General features: G+C 36.4%; 1 protein-coding gene across 6 annotated transcripts in view; it reads left to right on the top strand.

Moving 5' to 3' along the window:
- PPP6R3 (protein phosphatase 6 regulatory subunit 3) overlaps positions 1-18,094 on the top strand; it is a 56,212-nt gene that overhangs the window by 29,009 nt on the left and 9,109 nt on the right. For 4 of the 6 annotated variants that reach the window (XM_057371500.1, XM_057371497.1, XM_057371499.1 and 1 more), the window contains 13 exons: positions 33-182; positions 672-736; positions 3,158-3,273; positions 3,660-3,745; positions 4,933-5,019; positions 6,666-6,763; positions 8,724-8,778; positions 9,444-9,574; positions 10,206-10,324; positions 11,662-11,815; positions 13,038-13,144; positions 13,984-14,134; positions 17,374-17,496. In XM_057371500.1, coding sequence (XP_057227483.1) covers positions 33-182; positions 672-736; positions 3,158-3,273; positions 3,660-3,745; positions 4,933-5,019; positions 6,666-6,763; positions 8,724-8,778; positions 9,444-9,574; positions 10,206-10,324; positions 11,662-11,815; positions 13,038-13,144; positions 13,984-14,134; positions 17,374-17,496 — 1,442 coding nt within the window. Of the gene's footprint in view, positions 1-32; positions 183-671; positions 737-3,157; positions 3,274-3,659; positions 3,746-4,932; positions 5,020-6,665; positions 6,764-8,723; positions 8,779-9,443; positions 9,575-10,205; positions 10,325-10,949; positions 11,074-11,661; positions 11,816-13,037; positions 13,145-13,983; positions 14,135-17,373; positions 17,497-18,094 lie in introns of those variants that run through there. The other 2 variants (XM_057371501.1, XM_057371503.1) reach the window with 2 other exon arrangements.

Below are 18,094 nucleotides of genomic sequence, written 5' to 3' on the forward strand. Positions count from 1 at the left end.
TTAATGAAAACTTCGGTGAATTTGTTTTTCAGGACATGTTTTTTAAGTATACATGGAATAACTTTTTGCATACTCAAGTAGAAATCTGTATTGCRTTGATTCTTGCAAGTCCTCTTGAAAACACAGAAAATGGCACAATTACAGATCAGGATTCCACTGGGGACAATGTCTTACTGAAACATGTAAGTAGTGTTTTGTAAGTCTCAAATTTTCCTGTTTCCATGCAGTTAATTTTCCGTAGAATAGACCCCAATTTTCCTTAATGTCTAGAATGATGCAGAATGTCTTTCTGATTTTCCTTAAAATGTGAGTTCATGGTGTTAAACCTGAAACTGCCATAGAGTAGTTTTTTTTTGCTGTCGCAAAGTGAGCACATGTGAAGCTGCAAGTGCTTACTTTCGTGGAAGTTCCTCTTATTTTTAAAAATKAAAATTGCTATTTCAGTAGCTTTATGCTACTACAACTCAGCACTTAAAAAAGCAGAATTCATACAGGTTTAGCTTTTAGGTTTGTGATTGTGGTCTAACTGCTGCTTCTGGACTTCAACCTTTTAATGAAATCACATATCCTGAATCTGAAATTAGTTGTGTTGTAGACTTTAGTATCAACTGCAAGATACGTAAGTAGTGTAACACTTTCATGCTATTAAGCATATTTTGCTTTTTTGACAGCTCTTCCTTAAGTGCCAATTAATAGAAAGAATACTTGAAGCGTGGGAGATGAATGAGAAGAAACAGTGAGTATTTAGTTTTCTCATTCCCTGCAATTGTCTAAATAAGAGTTGAGTTGTGAAATGAATRTATAACCAATTCAGAAGTGATCTAGCCAGTTCTGAAATCATTTGTATGTTAACATTTGGGTTAAAGCTTTCTTTTTACTTTCTGGTAGCATTCCAGTTTCTTTCTCCTGTGGCCATTTGAGAYCACAAGAGTTGTCATTCTTGCCATGTATAAGATATTATTATGATTTTTAAAGTTTACCCATGTTTGAGTACAGAATCATACTGTAAGTTTTGAGAGGACRGGACATATTTTCCCCAATAAGCAGTTGAGAATTATTTGTGAACACATGGAGCATWTCATATACTGGGGAGCATGAGACTCCTAAATACTAAAAGCCAATTCCTCAGCAATTGAATACATTCTAGAATTATGTGTTTGAAAGGATGTAAGCTTCAAGTAAATAACATTGTCTGAAACCGTTTTTGTAGTAGGAGAAAAARTCCTAAGTCACCTGAGGTGGTAAAAAGTTTTCTGAAGGCCCATACGTCATTTCAGCTCAGGAGATACTGAGTAAATATTAGTTCTGACCTGTCAAAATACTGARTTAACTGGGATAGTGCTGCTGGTTTGATGATATGTTAAGAGAGTTCCACTCCCCTAAACATTCCTGTTCCTATCTTAGGTGAATCAGATAGTAAAAATATGGCTAATGTAACTGACCTGGAAATARGGATGGTGAAGAGGGGGATAACAAAAAAAAGGAATGTGCTAAATTTTAACTGTAGAGGATATGCTCTCCTGAATGTCTTCTATTTTTTAACAGTTCTTCTGAGGTTATGGMGAACTGCCAACTTTACTGGCAATTAACTTTTCATATTTCTCTCCTATGAGAATCTTTCTCTCTAACTCCAACCTAAAACTCAAGTTCTWTTTGGATAAGACTGTTCTTGATTCAGTGCTTACCGTATGAATCGTTTAATTAAATATCTAGTCTCATGTCTGTGAATACTAATGAAGAAAATAGTGTTTCAAACCTTAGGTTGTGCAAAGTTGTGTGTGTTCAYACCTCTTCGTACAAGTATGGCTCCAACTATAAAAGATAAATCTTTAATGGTATTTTTAGCCTAGCTGTTTGAGGAAATGGATATTTTTTTAGTCCATTGATATTCTATCGATATTATTTCAAGTAGCTCTAGAAACTTAAGGGTGACTGCGTTCTTCTGGTAAAAATCTGACATAGAAAAAGTTGTTTGGTTTGCTRGGATTAATAAACATTTGCTAACAAAAGATACAGCTGTATTCCAGACTTCCTCTCTAGGCAATGACAAGTCAGTCTAGTTTGTGAAATAGGAGCACTCTGTGTCATATTCTGTATTAGAAATATAGCTTTTGCTATCATCATGTGCTGCTTGTTTTGCATGTACTTGTTACTTAAGCAATCGAGGGAATAAAACAGGAGTCTCAAGTTGTTCTGAAAACAGTGTGGTAGTTCAATTCATGGTATCTTGCATAGACATAATTTCAGTTACCTCATGTGTTAGATATTGATGGTGTAAAATAAAGTTAYGTGATTTTTGTTTGTATAACATGAGTTACTTAATGAACTGCTGTCCCTGTACAAAGATTTCAGTCGTGGGAGGTTTTTCTAGATGGGTAAGGGGGTTGTTCTTGGTTTTTGTTTAAATCACAAGCCCATAAACTGCAGCAAAAGTCTGGTTGGCTTGCAGCTAAATGATGGGAAATCAGTTCAGATTGGGCCTCTCATTATCACCATTTGATCAGATTTAGGATGGTTCCAGCTGATAGTAGGTGTTCAGAGCACTCCTCTAACATCTAGCAATTCCTGTTTCTGCAAAGGAGTTMTATCTGAAATATTCAAAGGGCATTGCAATTTTATCTTTGGTAAGCACGYAAATGTTGTTCCTAAATTTCAGGAAAGCAATGACCCTAACTTGAATGGGTATGCGAAATTCAATGCTAAGAAGCCCTGAAATCCTAAAGCACACTTAGGAATACTTTTTCCTTTTGATCATATGCTCAAAGCTCTGAGGGAAAATTTGGTGTTTTGGGGTTTTTCAAARTATTCTTGGCAACAGAAATTTCCTAAAAACTCTTAATCTGTTGCTAATTCTGTTATTATTTCGTTAATGCTGTGCATTTTGATTTCTACACACATGCACAAGCAATATAAACACTTGGTTCTTRGTACTTTATGTGCTTGTTAAGTCTCCTAAACTGGCTCGGTGTAGAAAAACCAGTTGATACCTTAAGTTCTTGAGTATTTTTGTGAACCTTTGGTTTCAGGATGCAACTCTAACTTAAGAACCCCTTTCATTTGTGTTGTGTAACATCTTGACTCTGGCAGTGTTAATAACAGCATGGAGTATCAGAGTTGCTCTGAGTGCAGGCAGTTGAACTCCCTTTGTCTCTTGCAGGGCTGAAGGAGGAAGAAGGCACGGCTACATGGGTCACCTGACAAGGATAGCAAACTGCATTGTGCACAGTACAGATAAGGGCCCAAATAGCACACTAGTCCAGCAGCTCATCAAAGGTATTCATTCATGCTCTTTACTTTATCTTCAGGGCTTTTATTATCAAATGCTGAGGAAATCAAGCAAACCAAACTTAGAAGGCAGCTGGTRGATTAAAGAAGAAAATGCTGGATTATTTCTGAAGCATTCAATTTAAAGTAGCCATCCTTAAACAAATGATTACATATTTTTCTTTCAGTGTCAAAGCTTCCTGAAGTAGATGCAAGGAGATGCTAACCTGCATAATTTGGACTTGTTTGCTAGATGGAATTACATTTATGGATTTAGGAGGATGCATATGTTCTTACCAGTATTTTAGGGGAGCAGAAAAGACCATTTGAAAACTAAATKATGCTTCATTGTTAATAGTGTCAAACTGATTTGGTTTTTTTGTTTCCTGTGCTAGAGCTTCCAGAGGAGGTCAGAGAGCGATGGGAAACATTTTGCACAAGCTCTTTAGGAGAAACCAACAAGAGGAATACAGTGGATCTGGTAAGTAGTGGTGGGTAAGGTATGAAAATTGCTGCTGCTTTACTTGGACTACAGTTTCTTTTTGTCAGCAGCACTGTCAGTCTTTCAAAAATACAGTGTGCAGTCCCTCTAGCTGCTGAGCTATGGAACTGACAATTCTTTAGTTTACTTTTCAACTAAAGCCATATCATTAATATTKGTGCAGGCATAATGCAGAAGATCAGCTTGTAATAGCTAGCTAGCTCAATGCCTATGTAGCTAATCCCAGGCAATCTTCAAGAATGAGGTTTTCTTTATCTCTTCAAGGTAGTGTCCTTGAAAACTCCTGTCTGCTTGAGAGTACAAACTTAAAAGTGCAGGAGCTGGTGTTAGTTGCTTTATCTACAGGGTGTGAATAACCCAATACAAGTTTAACAGAAGATTGCCACCTGCGTTCCGCTGCCTGCGTTACTAACCTTGCTTAAGTTAACTTTCCATACTGTTGTGCACCTTGTCTTCTGCATTCAGTTGTAGTGATTACAMTTCTRGAAAAACACTGAATTCCAGTAGAAGATGTTTGTGTAGTCATGTTAAAAAGACATTCTAGGAGTAATCACTTGGAGACTTTAATCAGCAGAGGCTGTTTCCAATGTCATCAGAGCAGTTCATGAATTTTAATGTACCTGGCTTCTCTAGGAATGCAGTGCTTTGCATGTGGTTTCATTGGCTTACACTAGTCCTATATTATTTGGACTATAAGACTAACTAATTGTTGAATTTGCTATTTCAACATAAATATTAACTGCAGAATAATGTTAGCAGGTATAAATAGAAGTAATAGAAAATTCATCTGAAACTGTGCAAGTTGTGAACAGGACCAAATGATCTACCTAAGGCATTTTTTCTGGAGCATGTGAGTGCAAACAAGTGTGTAGTGCTTCCAGATGAATGTTATTTTTCCTCTGGGTAGATGCTACTTCTTGGTCAAGACCAGGAGAAGGATCATGTAAAAAGAAAGAATTTTAGTCTGACTTATAAAAAATAACTCTAATTAGCTCTTTAGATACATAATCACATGCTTGAATGTACTTGACATAATAAAACATAATTGAAAACCTACCTCCAAACTCCCCAGTTTTTGTAGAATAGAAATACTAAGCATTAAAACAATTCCTTTTTATCTGAAATAAATGAGTACATTATGCCAATGACCCAGTTTCTTTGTATAGGTTACTACCTGCCACATTCATTCTTCCAGTGATGATGAAATAGACTTCAAAGAAACTGGCTTCTCACAGGATTCTTCTTTGCAGCAGGTGAGTTGAATTCTTTTGATAGCGTAAGTTGCTCTTGCTGTAAAAGTAAATTAAGACACTTTTCAAAAAGCAGTGGAATTTTTATTTTCTCTCACAAGTAATTRGAAACCTAAAAAGTTTTAATTAAAACTTAGACATGTGTGCATGCACACAGCTCTGTCTTACCAAACTTATAATATGCATCTGTTTGAATTCGTTTTCTGGTAGTGAAAGAGTGGGAGTCTTGTGACACAAGATTGCCAGTAATCACTTAGATGAAATTAGATRCTTTAAATGGCATTATTTGTCTGGGTTACTAATCAAAATCTTTCAGATTACACTAGCAGCTGTGTAGTAACTACCTAGTCTGAGACTGGCTTTGGTATTTTCTGAATCTTCTATAGTTTCTATAGTAAGTAATTGCTTGTCTAATTTTTTAAGTACAAGCATTTACTGATGTGAATTGTGGGTGGTGGCTCAAGCTTAAAGAATCTGATGCATTTTTATCTGATTTAGTGTTTTTGTACCTGTAAGGTGCACCTATATAAAAACGTGTTGAGTTGGGTGCTATCTGTAGCAGCTTTAGTGAGAAAGTAAGATCTTCTAATATCTCTGTGCTTTTCATGCATCCCCTTAGTGACCTGCTGTGCCTAGGCAATCCCAGCAGTTCCAGGTAGTTAATCTGGAGAAATGCAGATGGTCCAGTGCTGCTTCTTTCAAGTTTGTCTTGCTGTAAACCTCCTCCTTCTATATATATATATATWTTTTCTTTTTCCTTCAGTTTTCATAGTGCCTTAATCTAAACTTGGGGTTTTTGGATCGTTCTTTTGTTTTCTTTCCATATTCACTTTGTTCAACTTTGCCACCATACTGTGTCCCTTCAGCTACCCAGGCAAGAAGCCAAGAGAGTTGACACGACAGCTTTATTTCYGAAAATATCTTAATTTGGCTGACTTTACACATGGAAATAACATTATTAAAAGTCCCGAGAGAATGTGTAATAATTTATAATTTAATTATAGTCCTGGGAAATAAAAGAAAAAAGCTGTTGTTATGGAGAGATGCTGCCCACATGTACCTTAGTGTATATAGCCATCTGCTGGCAGTTGACACTGGCATCTTTATTTAAGAAAACAGCACAGTTGTGTTAGTGACACTGCACTGAGATGTAAAATGTTAAGTGGTTTCACTCCTTTAGATATTTAATAGATGCTGCTGGTGTGTGTTCCCAAGACTGATAATGCTAGTGACACCTGCGTAATAAATATGCAGCTGTGTGTTAGTATCTATATATAGGTTTCTTTTCTGTTTTTTATTACTTATAACTTCATGTTATTTTGAGCTAAGATAGCTTTTTCTTTTAAATACTATACTGGATTGTTTCTCTGTTTCTTTGGGGTGCATTTGAAAAGGTGCTGGTTAATGTGATTAAATTACAGATTTAACTTTTTTAGTGAAAGCCATTAGATTAGTTTTGAAATTAGTAGATAAAAGTAGGGTTGTAGTTGATGCTACCATTCAAAATTCAGAGGTTAAGAGAAATAATTTTCCTGTCCTTTTATGTTTAGTTTAGATAGACTTTTATTTCTTTGAAGCAAAATGGGCAAATAGATTTTAGAGTATTAGTAGAATCATTATATCACTGTCGTTGGTCCTGGGGTTGCCAGGCCTTTTCTGATTATCAGATGCAACAAATGACGTCCAATTTTATTGACCAGTTTGGCTTCAACGATGAGAAGTTTGCTGATCAAGATGACATTGGCAAGTGAGTATAACGTTACACTGGCTTTGGCTATAGTCTTGTGAGTTTTCTTTCTTTCTTTGTTTTTGGCTTGATAAGTACAAGCATTTACTGATGTGAAGCAGTTGCCAATCCGTCCTGTCTTTTTGTACCATCTGTGTGCATKGATAGACACCTCCCTAAACAGAGGAAAGCAACAGCTTCTCTTACTTTCCTAACTTCCTGGTTGTGCCAATGTTGAGAMTGCTGTGCTTGAGAATAAAAAACTGAATTAGAACTCTGCTTTCTAAAAGCAGTGGCGCTCTGTTGAGCTGACATTGTTTTGGTCACTTTTTCACTTTTTGTCTGYGTCAAAGTGGGTTTTTCCTCCTGCWGATGACCAGATGAACAGCTSTATTTCTAAGTTTTCGTGGAAAAGATCACAGGAAGAACATGACTTTTCTGTAGGGGAGGGTGTACTTTTCKGTAGGGGAGAGTAAGGAAGGGCATTGTAAATCTACCTTTTTCATAAGGTCAATGCAGTTAAGACTTATTTCTGCAAATACAGTGAAAGATGGGAAAATGAGAACAGTCTTKGTCAGGTTAGAAAAAAAAACAARCTAAACAAAAACCAGCACACAATAAAATACACCCCTTACAAAAATCGKTTTCTTTCTTCATAACTGAGCTGATGCAATAAAGGGAAAAACGAGAATGGAGGTTCTTGCTGATGATAGAATTGGTCATGGTTTTTGTAAGATTTCATGGTTTGGGATACCAGAACATGCAGATAGGAATAAAAACCATTACTTCAAGATTCTTAGAATGGTATTTTTATAATAATCTCCGTTCTCTTCTGTAAGAAAGGTTTAGTAAGTGGTGTCTGACTGCTGTTTGTGTCTTCCGTCCAAGAAGCGTTACTACCTTTTTATACCACATAATCTGCTGAGATTAGAGATTAAAATATAATGTTAGGGGAGGTAACTTGGGCTGTTCCTTAACTTTGTCAGAACCAAGTGCATTTTGGCAAGGATASGAGTTAGAATTACTATAAGCTCATGCCTTTGAAAGTCTGCTATCTTGGTAGAAAGATGATGACTACTTATGTAAAAAGGTCTCAAGATTTATGACAGATACACTGATGATGTATTCATGAGTTGAATTAAACTGTAGTTGAAGGTACTTTAAAGTTATGCCCTCTGTGCAAGAATTAGTTACACTCTTAAGTTACCTGCATACTGTTGTACAGTAATTCAGATGGTGGCTTGCATGGTAATACAGTCACCCTTCCAATTTAGGTTCCTTTACACCACTTACATTTTTCCCTACTTTGTAATGCAGTGACTATTCGAGGAAGACTAGTTGTACTCTGCTGAATGTGCAACTGGCTAGACAAAGAATATATTAACTCTTCTCATATGTAAAATGKGTCAAGCCTAATATGTAGTGTGATATTTGGGAAAATATTTCAGTGATTGGTTAATAAAAGTACTTGTGGGATTCTTTTGGTAGGAAACAGATTTTGATATTTTTTTWAATTTTGTCCCTTCCTGTTGAGAAGGTCCTTTGATAGAGGTGTGAAATCAGTTAAAATATATAAGAACTGCAGATGCAGGTATTTGCAGGATTTTGAGCTGTATCATGGTACACTTTAATCAGGTTAGGCATTCTTTAGGCTTAGGTTTTTTCCAGTGCATAACAGTATAGGATTTGAGGTTTGGGTATATAGTTTCAGTTATGCTTGTTTAGGCTTGTTGCATCTTTACACCTAACTATAGATGGCAATGTCTGGTGGTTTTGTTTAAAATATTTAACAGTTAGAAAAATCATGGGAATGTCAGGCCTCCTTGTTGTGTACTTTTGACTGTTTTGTATTGGAGGCTACTTTGTGTTTTATCTTCTATTTTGAGATTATTGGAAAGTAAGAAACTAAAGAGAAATTAAATGTCTTCATGTCACCAGAGAAAATTTTGTTTTATTGAGTGAATTTCTTTTCTTCTTGTAGTGTTTCTTTTGATCGGGTTTCGGACATCAACTTTACCCTCAATACTAATGAAAGTGTAAGTATGTGTTCCAGTATTGTCAGAAAAARTACTTTTAACTTTGGCATGACCTCAAAGTTTTGGCAGTGGTTATATTTACTCCTTTTATGTGGAAATTACTGGAAAATAATTTCCCTACCTTATTCCCATATCATGAGATTTGAAAGACACTATTATTGTTCTTTTTGATCAGTATTAAGCAGAACTGTTTCTAATTTGTATTGCTGGGTTTAAGRTTGGGCTTAGATCTGATTTGTGCATATTGCGCATTGGAGTTYTATGACTAGAAGCTATTTAAATCTTCAGTGAGATTGTAGTGATGGGAAAATAAGAACAGAGACTCTGAATCTTGACATTATTTGTTGGTTGAGCTAAAATGACCCCCCACTACAGAGAATAAAAGTTGGGAGTACTTTGTGCTCTGGCTATCTGGAAAGCTCTTTGGGGTCACTACCTCATCCTATTCTTATGATGGAAGCTCCTAAGTGTTCTTTGGTCTACTCAGCTTGTTAGTAGCCAAGTAAAACAAGCAGCTCTGCATATTTTCTTGGCAAGTTTTAAATTAAGATATTCCAGTTGTCTCCTGCTTTTAGAGAAATACTTAAGATTCACTTCAGAATAGTCATATATTTTCAAGACGTTTCATAATGGTAACGTGGATTTTATACTTTTTCAATATTTAGGGCAATATAGCCTTATTTGAGGCATGCTGTAAGGAGCGGATACAGCAGTTCGATGATGGTGGCTCTGATGAAGAAGACATTTGGGAAGAAAAACATATTGCATTTACACCAGAGTCCCAGAGGCGTTCCAGGTGAGAAGGGTGTTTCTCATCCAAGCAGCAGTGTGGCAAGCTTGCAGTAACGCACCTGTGCTCTGGTTCGATCTGTCTGTTAATACAGATTGTCCAACATAGCTAAGTACTTCCATTCTGTGGAGAAGTGAGTGGAGATGTGGCTCTAGTGTTTTGTTTTCCAGCCATAATTTACACAAGGTGCACTCTGGCTTTCATAGCTTGTTGGTTTGGGCTTTTTCCCCTGCTGTGTGTTTTTTCCCTTTCCTTTTAAACTTGCCCGGCCATCCTTGTCTTGGACAAGGCAGCCCAGCTCCACAYCGCGGTAGACCTTGCTGTCTGCTCTGCAGAACCAGTGGCTGTGAACATAGGARAATGCATTGAGTGGAACGAGCATCTTGTCCCCAAAACTCAGGGCTGTGCAGCCTCCCTTGATGTCTGCTGAAAGCCTCTTCATGTGATCAAGTGAAAAAAACGTAAACCTTGTTTTTTTGAGAGAGAAATGAGGGGAATACTAATAGCTAAAAATTATACCTCAGGTAATCTGTCACAAATAATTGTTGTAATTCTCTTTAGCCTGAAACTGCAGTATTTCRTTGTGCCCAGGGTGTTATGCTAAAAACAGAATATAAACTCTTCTTTGTGTTTGAAGTTCGGGCAGTACAGACAGTGAAGAAAGTACTGATTCTGAAGAAGAGGATGGAACTAAACAAGACTTGTTCGAATCCCACACCAATACAGAGGACAAAATGGAAGTAGACTTAAGTGAACGTATGTAGTTTTTTTCCCTGCTGCTTTGGGATATAGGAAATTGTTAGATCTAGCCTAATTCTTTAGGGGTTTCCTCATTTACTGCTTTTATTCTGCCTGTCTTGAAGTAGTCTTTCCCACTTGCAACAGAGCATGCAACTATTGGRAAGTTTGAATTCCTTACATGTCTTTAAATTATGCTCTCTAAAATGCATGTTTCTACTCTTCAAGAGTTAAAAAAGGAGTAATTAAAAAGGGGAGGATTRAATGTACTCATTTATAAATATTGAATGCCTACAAAACCTAATAGGTTGTTAATCTCCAAACCCAAAATAGGGTATTTTTACTGGAAGCTATTCAGACAGCTTTTCATCTAACAATGCTCTTTTAAAAGACTTTCTGCAGAAGCTAAGTGAAYCTGCATTGTTTTGGTTTCAAATATGAATGAAAGATACACATCAGGAGACTCTTTATGTGGAATCTTAACTGATGTAATTGGTTGAAGAGTTTTCACATGCAATTCAAGACTAAACTGGCTTTTGTTAAACTGGCAGTGTCTGTAGGTAAAAGCCCTGTGTTTATCTAGACTGTAAGGAATTAAATTAAAATAGAAGGAAAAGTTAAGGGTTTTCTTTTCTTTTGTCAGATTGGTGTCGTTGGCATCTGTGTGTCAAACAAGTTTTGATCCATGTGGGTCTCCTCCCATATCTGCCTGGGTTGGAATTTCTAATTGCTAGTCAGAGCTTCCTTTTCAGCCTGTTTTTTTGTATGTAAGTGTTAATGAAAAACATGTTTCCCTTGGGTAGGTGAAGTATTTTGAATTGACCTATCCTAAATTAGATGCTATTCACAGTTGCTCCCAAATTTAAAATACCAATAAACATTTTAAGTTGTAAAAAGCCTTAAACTTTTCTGAAACYTAGCAGTGGTGTTAGTGCATGAGAAATTATTTGAAGAAATTGAAAAAGGGATGAAAACTCCTAAGATTTTTGCTATTATAGAAATCAGTTTTGAGAAATGGTAACAGATGTTGATGTTAATTTAAGGATAAAGTGGGATTATACTTGTGATCTAATACATTTTATTAGTTTTGTTCTTCAGATAAACTGTATTTTTTAGCAGAGTAGTCTGAGTCACTGATTTTAAAATTCTGCCTTACTAGCAGAATTTTTATTTTAGGGAATACATTCATTTTTTAACAGGACGTACAGGATTTTTCTGCATGTTCTTTGAAGTCTAGTTATGARTTTTGCTTCTCTTTATGGAATGTACATAGAGAGAATCAGTGTGGTAGGCATATGTGCACTCATGTTCTTTWTTGAAATTAGTTCCTAATGAACTTCATGGTGGCTTTTCAGCACCTAACTGGTCAGCAAACTTCGATGTACCCATGGAGACTGCCCATGGTGCCAGTCTGGATTCTGTTGGCTCTGCTGTGTGGAGTACTGAAGCACCTGTGCCAGCTAAAGAAACAGGCTGGGCTTCCTTTTCTGACTTCACATCCTCTTTGAGGTAAGAATTTGAGATGAATTTGGTTTTCTTGGGGTGCCCATCTCCACACAAGCCTATGTTCTGGTGGAATACAAGGTGTATCTAAAGTATCTGAAGAACTCCTTGTGTTCCAACAGCATGTGTCTGTATGATCTCCCYTTGCAGGATAGGTGGGTGCTAGTGTCATCATTTTAAGTGTTTTTATGAACATTTGGGTCCTTCAGTATAAATTGGTCTCTGACCAGTTTGGACTGTAATTTTTTTATTATTTATTTTTAGTGTAGACTGAAATAAACTGTTAAATGTAAAGGTTACAAAACGCTTGAAGATTCTGTTCTGTGGAGTTATAAAACAATTAGGTTGGGTTCTTTTTTTTTTTTTTATTTCATCTAGTTATGCAGCTGTGATAACTAGGTTAAGTAGTTCTGCACTATTTTGACAGAACACAAGATAATGCTGTTCTTTTTTTGAATTGAACTCTACACTCTGCTGAAGCCTTGTGAAGTATGTACCTAATCAAATAGATGTAAATTTTGAATTGCCAAATATTGGCAGTCAAGAACTGATTCCATCTCAGAAGACTTTCCTTTCATGATGTATTTGGCTTTTGACTTTCTGTCTGGGCATTAAAACAGCTCAGATATGAAAGTATGACTTTTTCCARCATAAAATGGTGTTGTTTTATGCTTGAGGCTGGTAAATTAATAATCTAATTAAGGGCCTAAAAAGCGAAGACTTGGAGTTGCTGAATAGAAGAGACGTTCTGTAGTGATTTTTTTCAAGGGGCCAAATCTTGTCTTCCGAGTTAATTTAGAATGAAAAACTTGTAGCTATACCGTATATATGACTGCATTGGCAGTCTCAAAAGAGAACTATCAAGCTGGAAAAAAAATGCATTTAGAAAATCAGTTAAAAATATTTGGAAACAATGTGAAGAGCTGGTGACACCTTTGTGCCRTATTTACCAGGGACGGGTCCACTACTGCTTGTAATGTAACTAAATCAAGTAAGTAAAAATAAAATGACCATCAAGCATCCTCAGCTTGGTTCTGGTGGATTTTGCATTACCAAACTTCTATTTAGTATGTCTTTCCAAGACGCCTAAAAACAAACCTGCTGTAATTCAGTTTCAGTAGAGTCCTAGACCTTAAAGCTTTTACTTTATAGAGAGCTAATACTGTTTTAAGAGCACTTCATTCTGCTCTTCAGAAATGTTTCTAAAGCTTTTTTACTGTATTTGAAGCTCAAAAGACTCCTTGCGAAGTAATTCTCCTGTGGAAATGGAAACAAACACAGATCCAGGTGATCCCTTGAGTGCAAATGTAACTACTCTTGCARCGCAGCTAGAGAGTAAGTAAACTGCATTTACAATTGCAGATGTCTTGAYTGTACCAGTTGTACCTAAGAAAAATCTCCCTGAACTTTTAAGATTATAATAGTGACTTGTCAAATAATTTCTAAACTATTTGAAATAGTTTCCAGTTTAAAACAGAGCTAGTGTTACTGTTAGCTCTAGAAACAAAGTGTGTTCTGTTAGAGAATCCTCTGACTTGTGTCAGCATTTAGCTGAGCTGATGCCCAAGAGTGGTAACCTCCAGTCTTGTCCTGTGTGGCAATAAGCCAGCAGCCTCAATGTGTTCAAATTTCTCCTTCCTGCTTGTGCCTTTCTAAGTAACCTTCACTACGCATGCACTAATTGTTCTACATGGATGAGCTGGTTAAAAGGACAAAAAAATGTTGATGAGCTTTTTTTTTTTTTTTTTTTTTTTTTTTGTTACGAGAGAGAGCAAAAGTGCAGGTGAGAAGTCCAGGCAGACTGGATTTCCCAAGGTTTGTCTGTCCTTGGAAATGTAGTGTCATGTTGGTAATGTGTAAACTTGTAATGAATTTGACTGTRCAGAAAAATTGTTCATCACTTACTAAAGCCTTGTTTAGGCAAAACTTTTGCTGTAACCTTTGTCAGTCAAAATGAAAAAAAGTTACAGACTGTGGCTTTTTCTTAAGCCATCTGTAAGTAATACTCATTCTCTCTCTATATGTGGCACTTGCAGAAATGTGACATTCTCTGTAAGGAAGAATTCAAAAAGTATGCAAAACTGTAAAAATACTKTTCTTTTTATATTGGCTTATGTGCTTGCTCATGAAATTGAAAGGTAGCAGTATTAAATAACTGCTATTTCTACTTGTAGCCCCAGGAAGTGTTGCTATGGAGGCCAGCTCAGATGGAGAGGATGATGTGGAAAATGCAGACAAGGTAACTGAGACAGTCATGAATGGCAGCATGAAGGAGACACTCAGCCTAACTGTAGATGCTAAAACTGAAACGGCCGTTTTCAAAAGGTGAGAATGCCTATTTATTATTTTCCCACCTTGTAAATAAAACACTGTTGATGGAACACAACATCATCAAAGAGAGAACTTTTTAAGTCGTAATTCCTGGCACTTTAATTAGAAACCTTTCAAAGTAATTGTTTTGGAATTTTACTAGTTAATAAACTAGTAAATAAACTAGTTAGTTTGTTTAACATGTGGCTTTACTTACCAAGCCTTAGTTTGAGTGGAAGGTTATTAGCAGAAAACTTTTGTCCCTGATGCACAATATTGTGTGTTTTTCATGTACAGTTCTTTTAACAGTGCACATCAAAACTCAGCTTTTAAAATTTTGCACAGAATTTTTAGATTTGTATTGGAATTGCATTCTTYTCATCCAGAAGAGTGGAAGATAGAAGTTGAAGGCCATGCAAGCACTRCTTTTGAGCATAGCTCATCAGACACTTGGGATGATCACTGCTGGTGCTATGCATGATGGTGTTAAATTTATTCTGGGCTACAAGCGGCACATGGAATTCTGGGAAAAACAACTTCTTAATTTTGCTRTCTTTGGATGCAAAGTGCATTATTCAGAGTGTCTTACAATATGGTCAAATTCTGTATTATGTATATGAACATTGTGATCCTTTTACGAGAAAAAAAGCACATTTCAGTGTTGTCTGCTCCATCCCATCTACTAAGATCTGGTGATCTTWGACTTAATGATCAACTGTGTTTTAGTTAGTATCAAATATGTGTGTAGGGAAACAGGCTACAAACAGTCTGACCTGCAAAAGTTTTGCCTTTATTGAAGTTGGTGTGTCCTGCTCCATCCTGATGTTCACAAACTGGAATGCACTGTTAGAGCATTTTGACATGCAACTCTCTTTGCATTCTTTTAGAATAACTTCTATTACCTGTCTGATTCTAGCTTCAAATATTGAAAAGAAATTGTCAATATGTCTTTGAAGTGGCTTAAAAAAAAATGAGTCAATTTCAGTGTGAGAAACTTTTCCAGTGTTAATCCTTACATTGACTATTGTTTAAATTAATTTTGCTTCATCCTGTTAGTGGTAGGAGATAATTCCTAAGTCATCCAAAATGAATAGATACACCTTGAAAACCAAACAGCTTTCCGTCACTGTTGCTTCCATTCTTTTGATTATGAGTGATTGAACTTCTGATGGTTTTTCAGCACAGAGGAGGGAAAATCTATGACTTCACAGTGYTTCTAAATCAAATGACATTGATAGGGGAATGAACCAAAGCTCTTTAGAGAAGTGTTGGGACTCCATCCAGATTGATGACATGAGCTCATCTATAGTGCATTGCTGATTTAGTAAATTATGTGTTTGCTCTCTAGTTTTTTCTGTGTTTTGGACAATGGTTTTACGTGGTCTTTGCTCTTAGATGCTTGCAACTTTGATTTAGTTATCCATGGCATCTTTGAACTTCTCCATAAACTAATTTAGCTCACATGCACTTTGAAGTTGGGTGACTTGTGATACTGGTGCAAAAACTAACATCAGGAGGCAGCATCTGGTGACACTTCCTGCCTACCTTCATAGAAGTTCCTGCTGAAACAGCAGTTAAAAGGACATCAACGTTTAAAGGGAGGCAGTATCATAGAATTGTCCCAGTAAGAAGGGACCTTGAAACTTTATCTGGTCCAGTCTTGTAAGGAAGCCCAGATGAGACTACCTGGCACTCTGCCCAATTTCATGTTGAAAACTTCTAATAATGGGAACTCTGGAAAGGAAATKTTAAACATACAAGGGGGCTCAAAGATGAGGTCTTAAATACAGAGGTGGTTCTATGGTGATAGAGATGTGCAACTTCATAATGAGTCAATGCTCAAGTGGCATTTTTTAAAGCAGCTTGCTGGGAAGAGSTGTAAATTAAGGGACAGTTGGAGTGGTGAGAGGAAGTCCTACTYTGGCCTGTTTGCCTTTCAAAGTGGATGCTTCCAGACTTCAGGTTTATCTAGGTTTCTGTCAACAGAAAGTTGATGGTGTTGAAGTCAACATTGAGGAGATAATTATAAGCACAGTAGTTAATTTGTGGAAAACTGCAAAGGACAAAAGTGTGATTTCTGAACTTAGTTCAGAGTGGAAAGTAAGAAGGAAGAATGCTAGCAGAGACTGCCTCTTTAAAAAAAACTAGGACACCTCTTCTGATGGTGATGGTGACAAGTATTTTATTTGGAAGGAAYATAAAGAGTATCAAGGCAAACTAAATGGGGAGATTAGATGGGGAAAACTTGATGAGAGATTGCAATACAAAAGACAGTATTTTTGCAGGCGCTGCAGGATAGAAGGAGAAAAGAGAAGGATTCATTGAAATTTAAAGGATCCATGGAAAGGAGAACTGTGAGAATAGGAAGAAAACCAGCAGAGGAGATTGGCACTTCTTGAATAAATAGATTTGTTTCCACAGAGGTATAAGATTGATGTTTGTCTGCTTCAGAGCTCCTTTATAACTATATCTTGCAGGTATATATGATCAAATTTGTATTTTAGTGTACTCATAATGGTGTGACTGAGGTGGAAGAGGGTGGAATAGAGAGGCAGAAAAGTTTGGGTTTAGAAGCAATACAGAAGATCTGTTTGCTAATGACTTTTGAGGCTGCCTGGTTACATGGTACTGTCTTACATAGTGTGATTGTACTTTTTCATTGAACTTTGATTTTGTCTACAAGAGGAAGTTYGTGAAGTAGATTGGGCTGCAGTCTTTGTACCCCATAAACCATACATCATATTCACTGTGGAGTTATTAGGGAGTTTAATGTGTAAGATGGTGATGAATTAATGATTTTGCTATATGTTTCATGGACAGACTTTATTAATGCCAATATCTGAGGGAATCTTGAATTTCTTTTATACTTTCTTCCATTTTTGCATACTTCTGGCTTCAGAGTGTTGAAATCCTATCGGTATGTATAGTAAAGGATTGTAACTGTGGTTGTTATCACTTCAGGCATCACATACATTCCTTATTTCCTTTCTGATCTTATTTGCAATCACTGTGTTCCCTGCCCTTTTATCCAGTCAAGTTTTAATGGATGTAAACACCAGTGCATCATTAGGTGTTTGTAAAGTCTAGAGCCATGTGCTTGATCTTCATGTTGCAGTCATAACTTAAAATCCATTTGCATGTAAAATATGGACCCGTCTCAGTTTTCTCCTGTTGCCTGAAATTGCCCATAAATAAACTTAAAAGTTAAATAAATTAAATAACTTCTTGCTTTTGTTTTGTTTTGCTTTTTTAAGTGAGGAAGGAAAATTGACTACCTCGCAGGATCCTTCTTGTAAATATGTAGTAGAAGAGAATACAGAGGTTGCAGAAGAGGTCCCTTCAGGTCTTCAGCCTAGTAACAGCAGTCCAGAACAGAGGTAACTGCATTYAAGGATGCTTTCAATTCTCTAAATAGCAGTTTGTGTGCTTTTCTGGTAGGATTGATCTGAAGAGATTGAGCTTAGCTTAATATGAAAATGTGCTTGCATCTATTTTATTAAATTCTCACAAGTTGAATTTTCTGTTGTTTCTAAGACTTTTGAGTCATCAAATATCTACTTTTCTTGTAGGGAGTTGTAAGTATCCCCATTCTGGTTTGTGGCAATGTTACCAAGTTAGAATAGTGAATTGATGCACAGATCTCTACTGAATGTTCTGATTRTCCTGTATGTAGACTAAAAGCATGTAAGCATGTTTGGCAAATTTAGATTCTGATTCTGGTTTTTGAGACTTGTTTGTGAGCCAGTATGTGATTAGGTCCTTTCTTCTAACTTTCTGCTCTGCATAAATYTCGAACTTGATCAAGAAGGGGATTCTAATCAGAACAAACAACCCTGTATAATTSAAGTGGGAAACCCAAAAGCTCTTTCACTGTCTCTTCTAGAGATACTGTCTTTATCAAGATGACAATATTTTTTTAATGCTGATAAGCATTAAATTGTAGGGAAGAAGTCCTTGGGTACTGGGCGATTACCT

The sequence above is a fragment of the Malurus melanocephalus genome, unplaced genomic scaffold (assembly GCF_030028575.1).
Source record: "Malurus melanocephalus ecotype Western Australia unplaced genomic scaffold, MMel_1.1 scaffold_147, whole genome shotgun sequence".
Lineage (NCBI taxonomy): Eukaryota > Metazoa > Chordata > Aves > Passeriformes > Maluridae > Malurus > Malurus melanocephalus.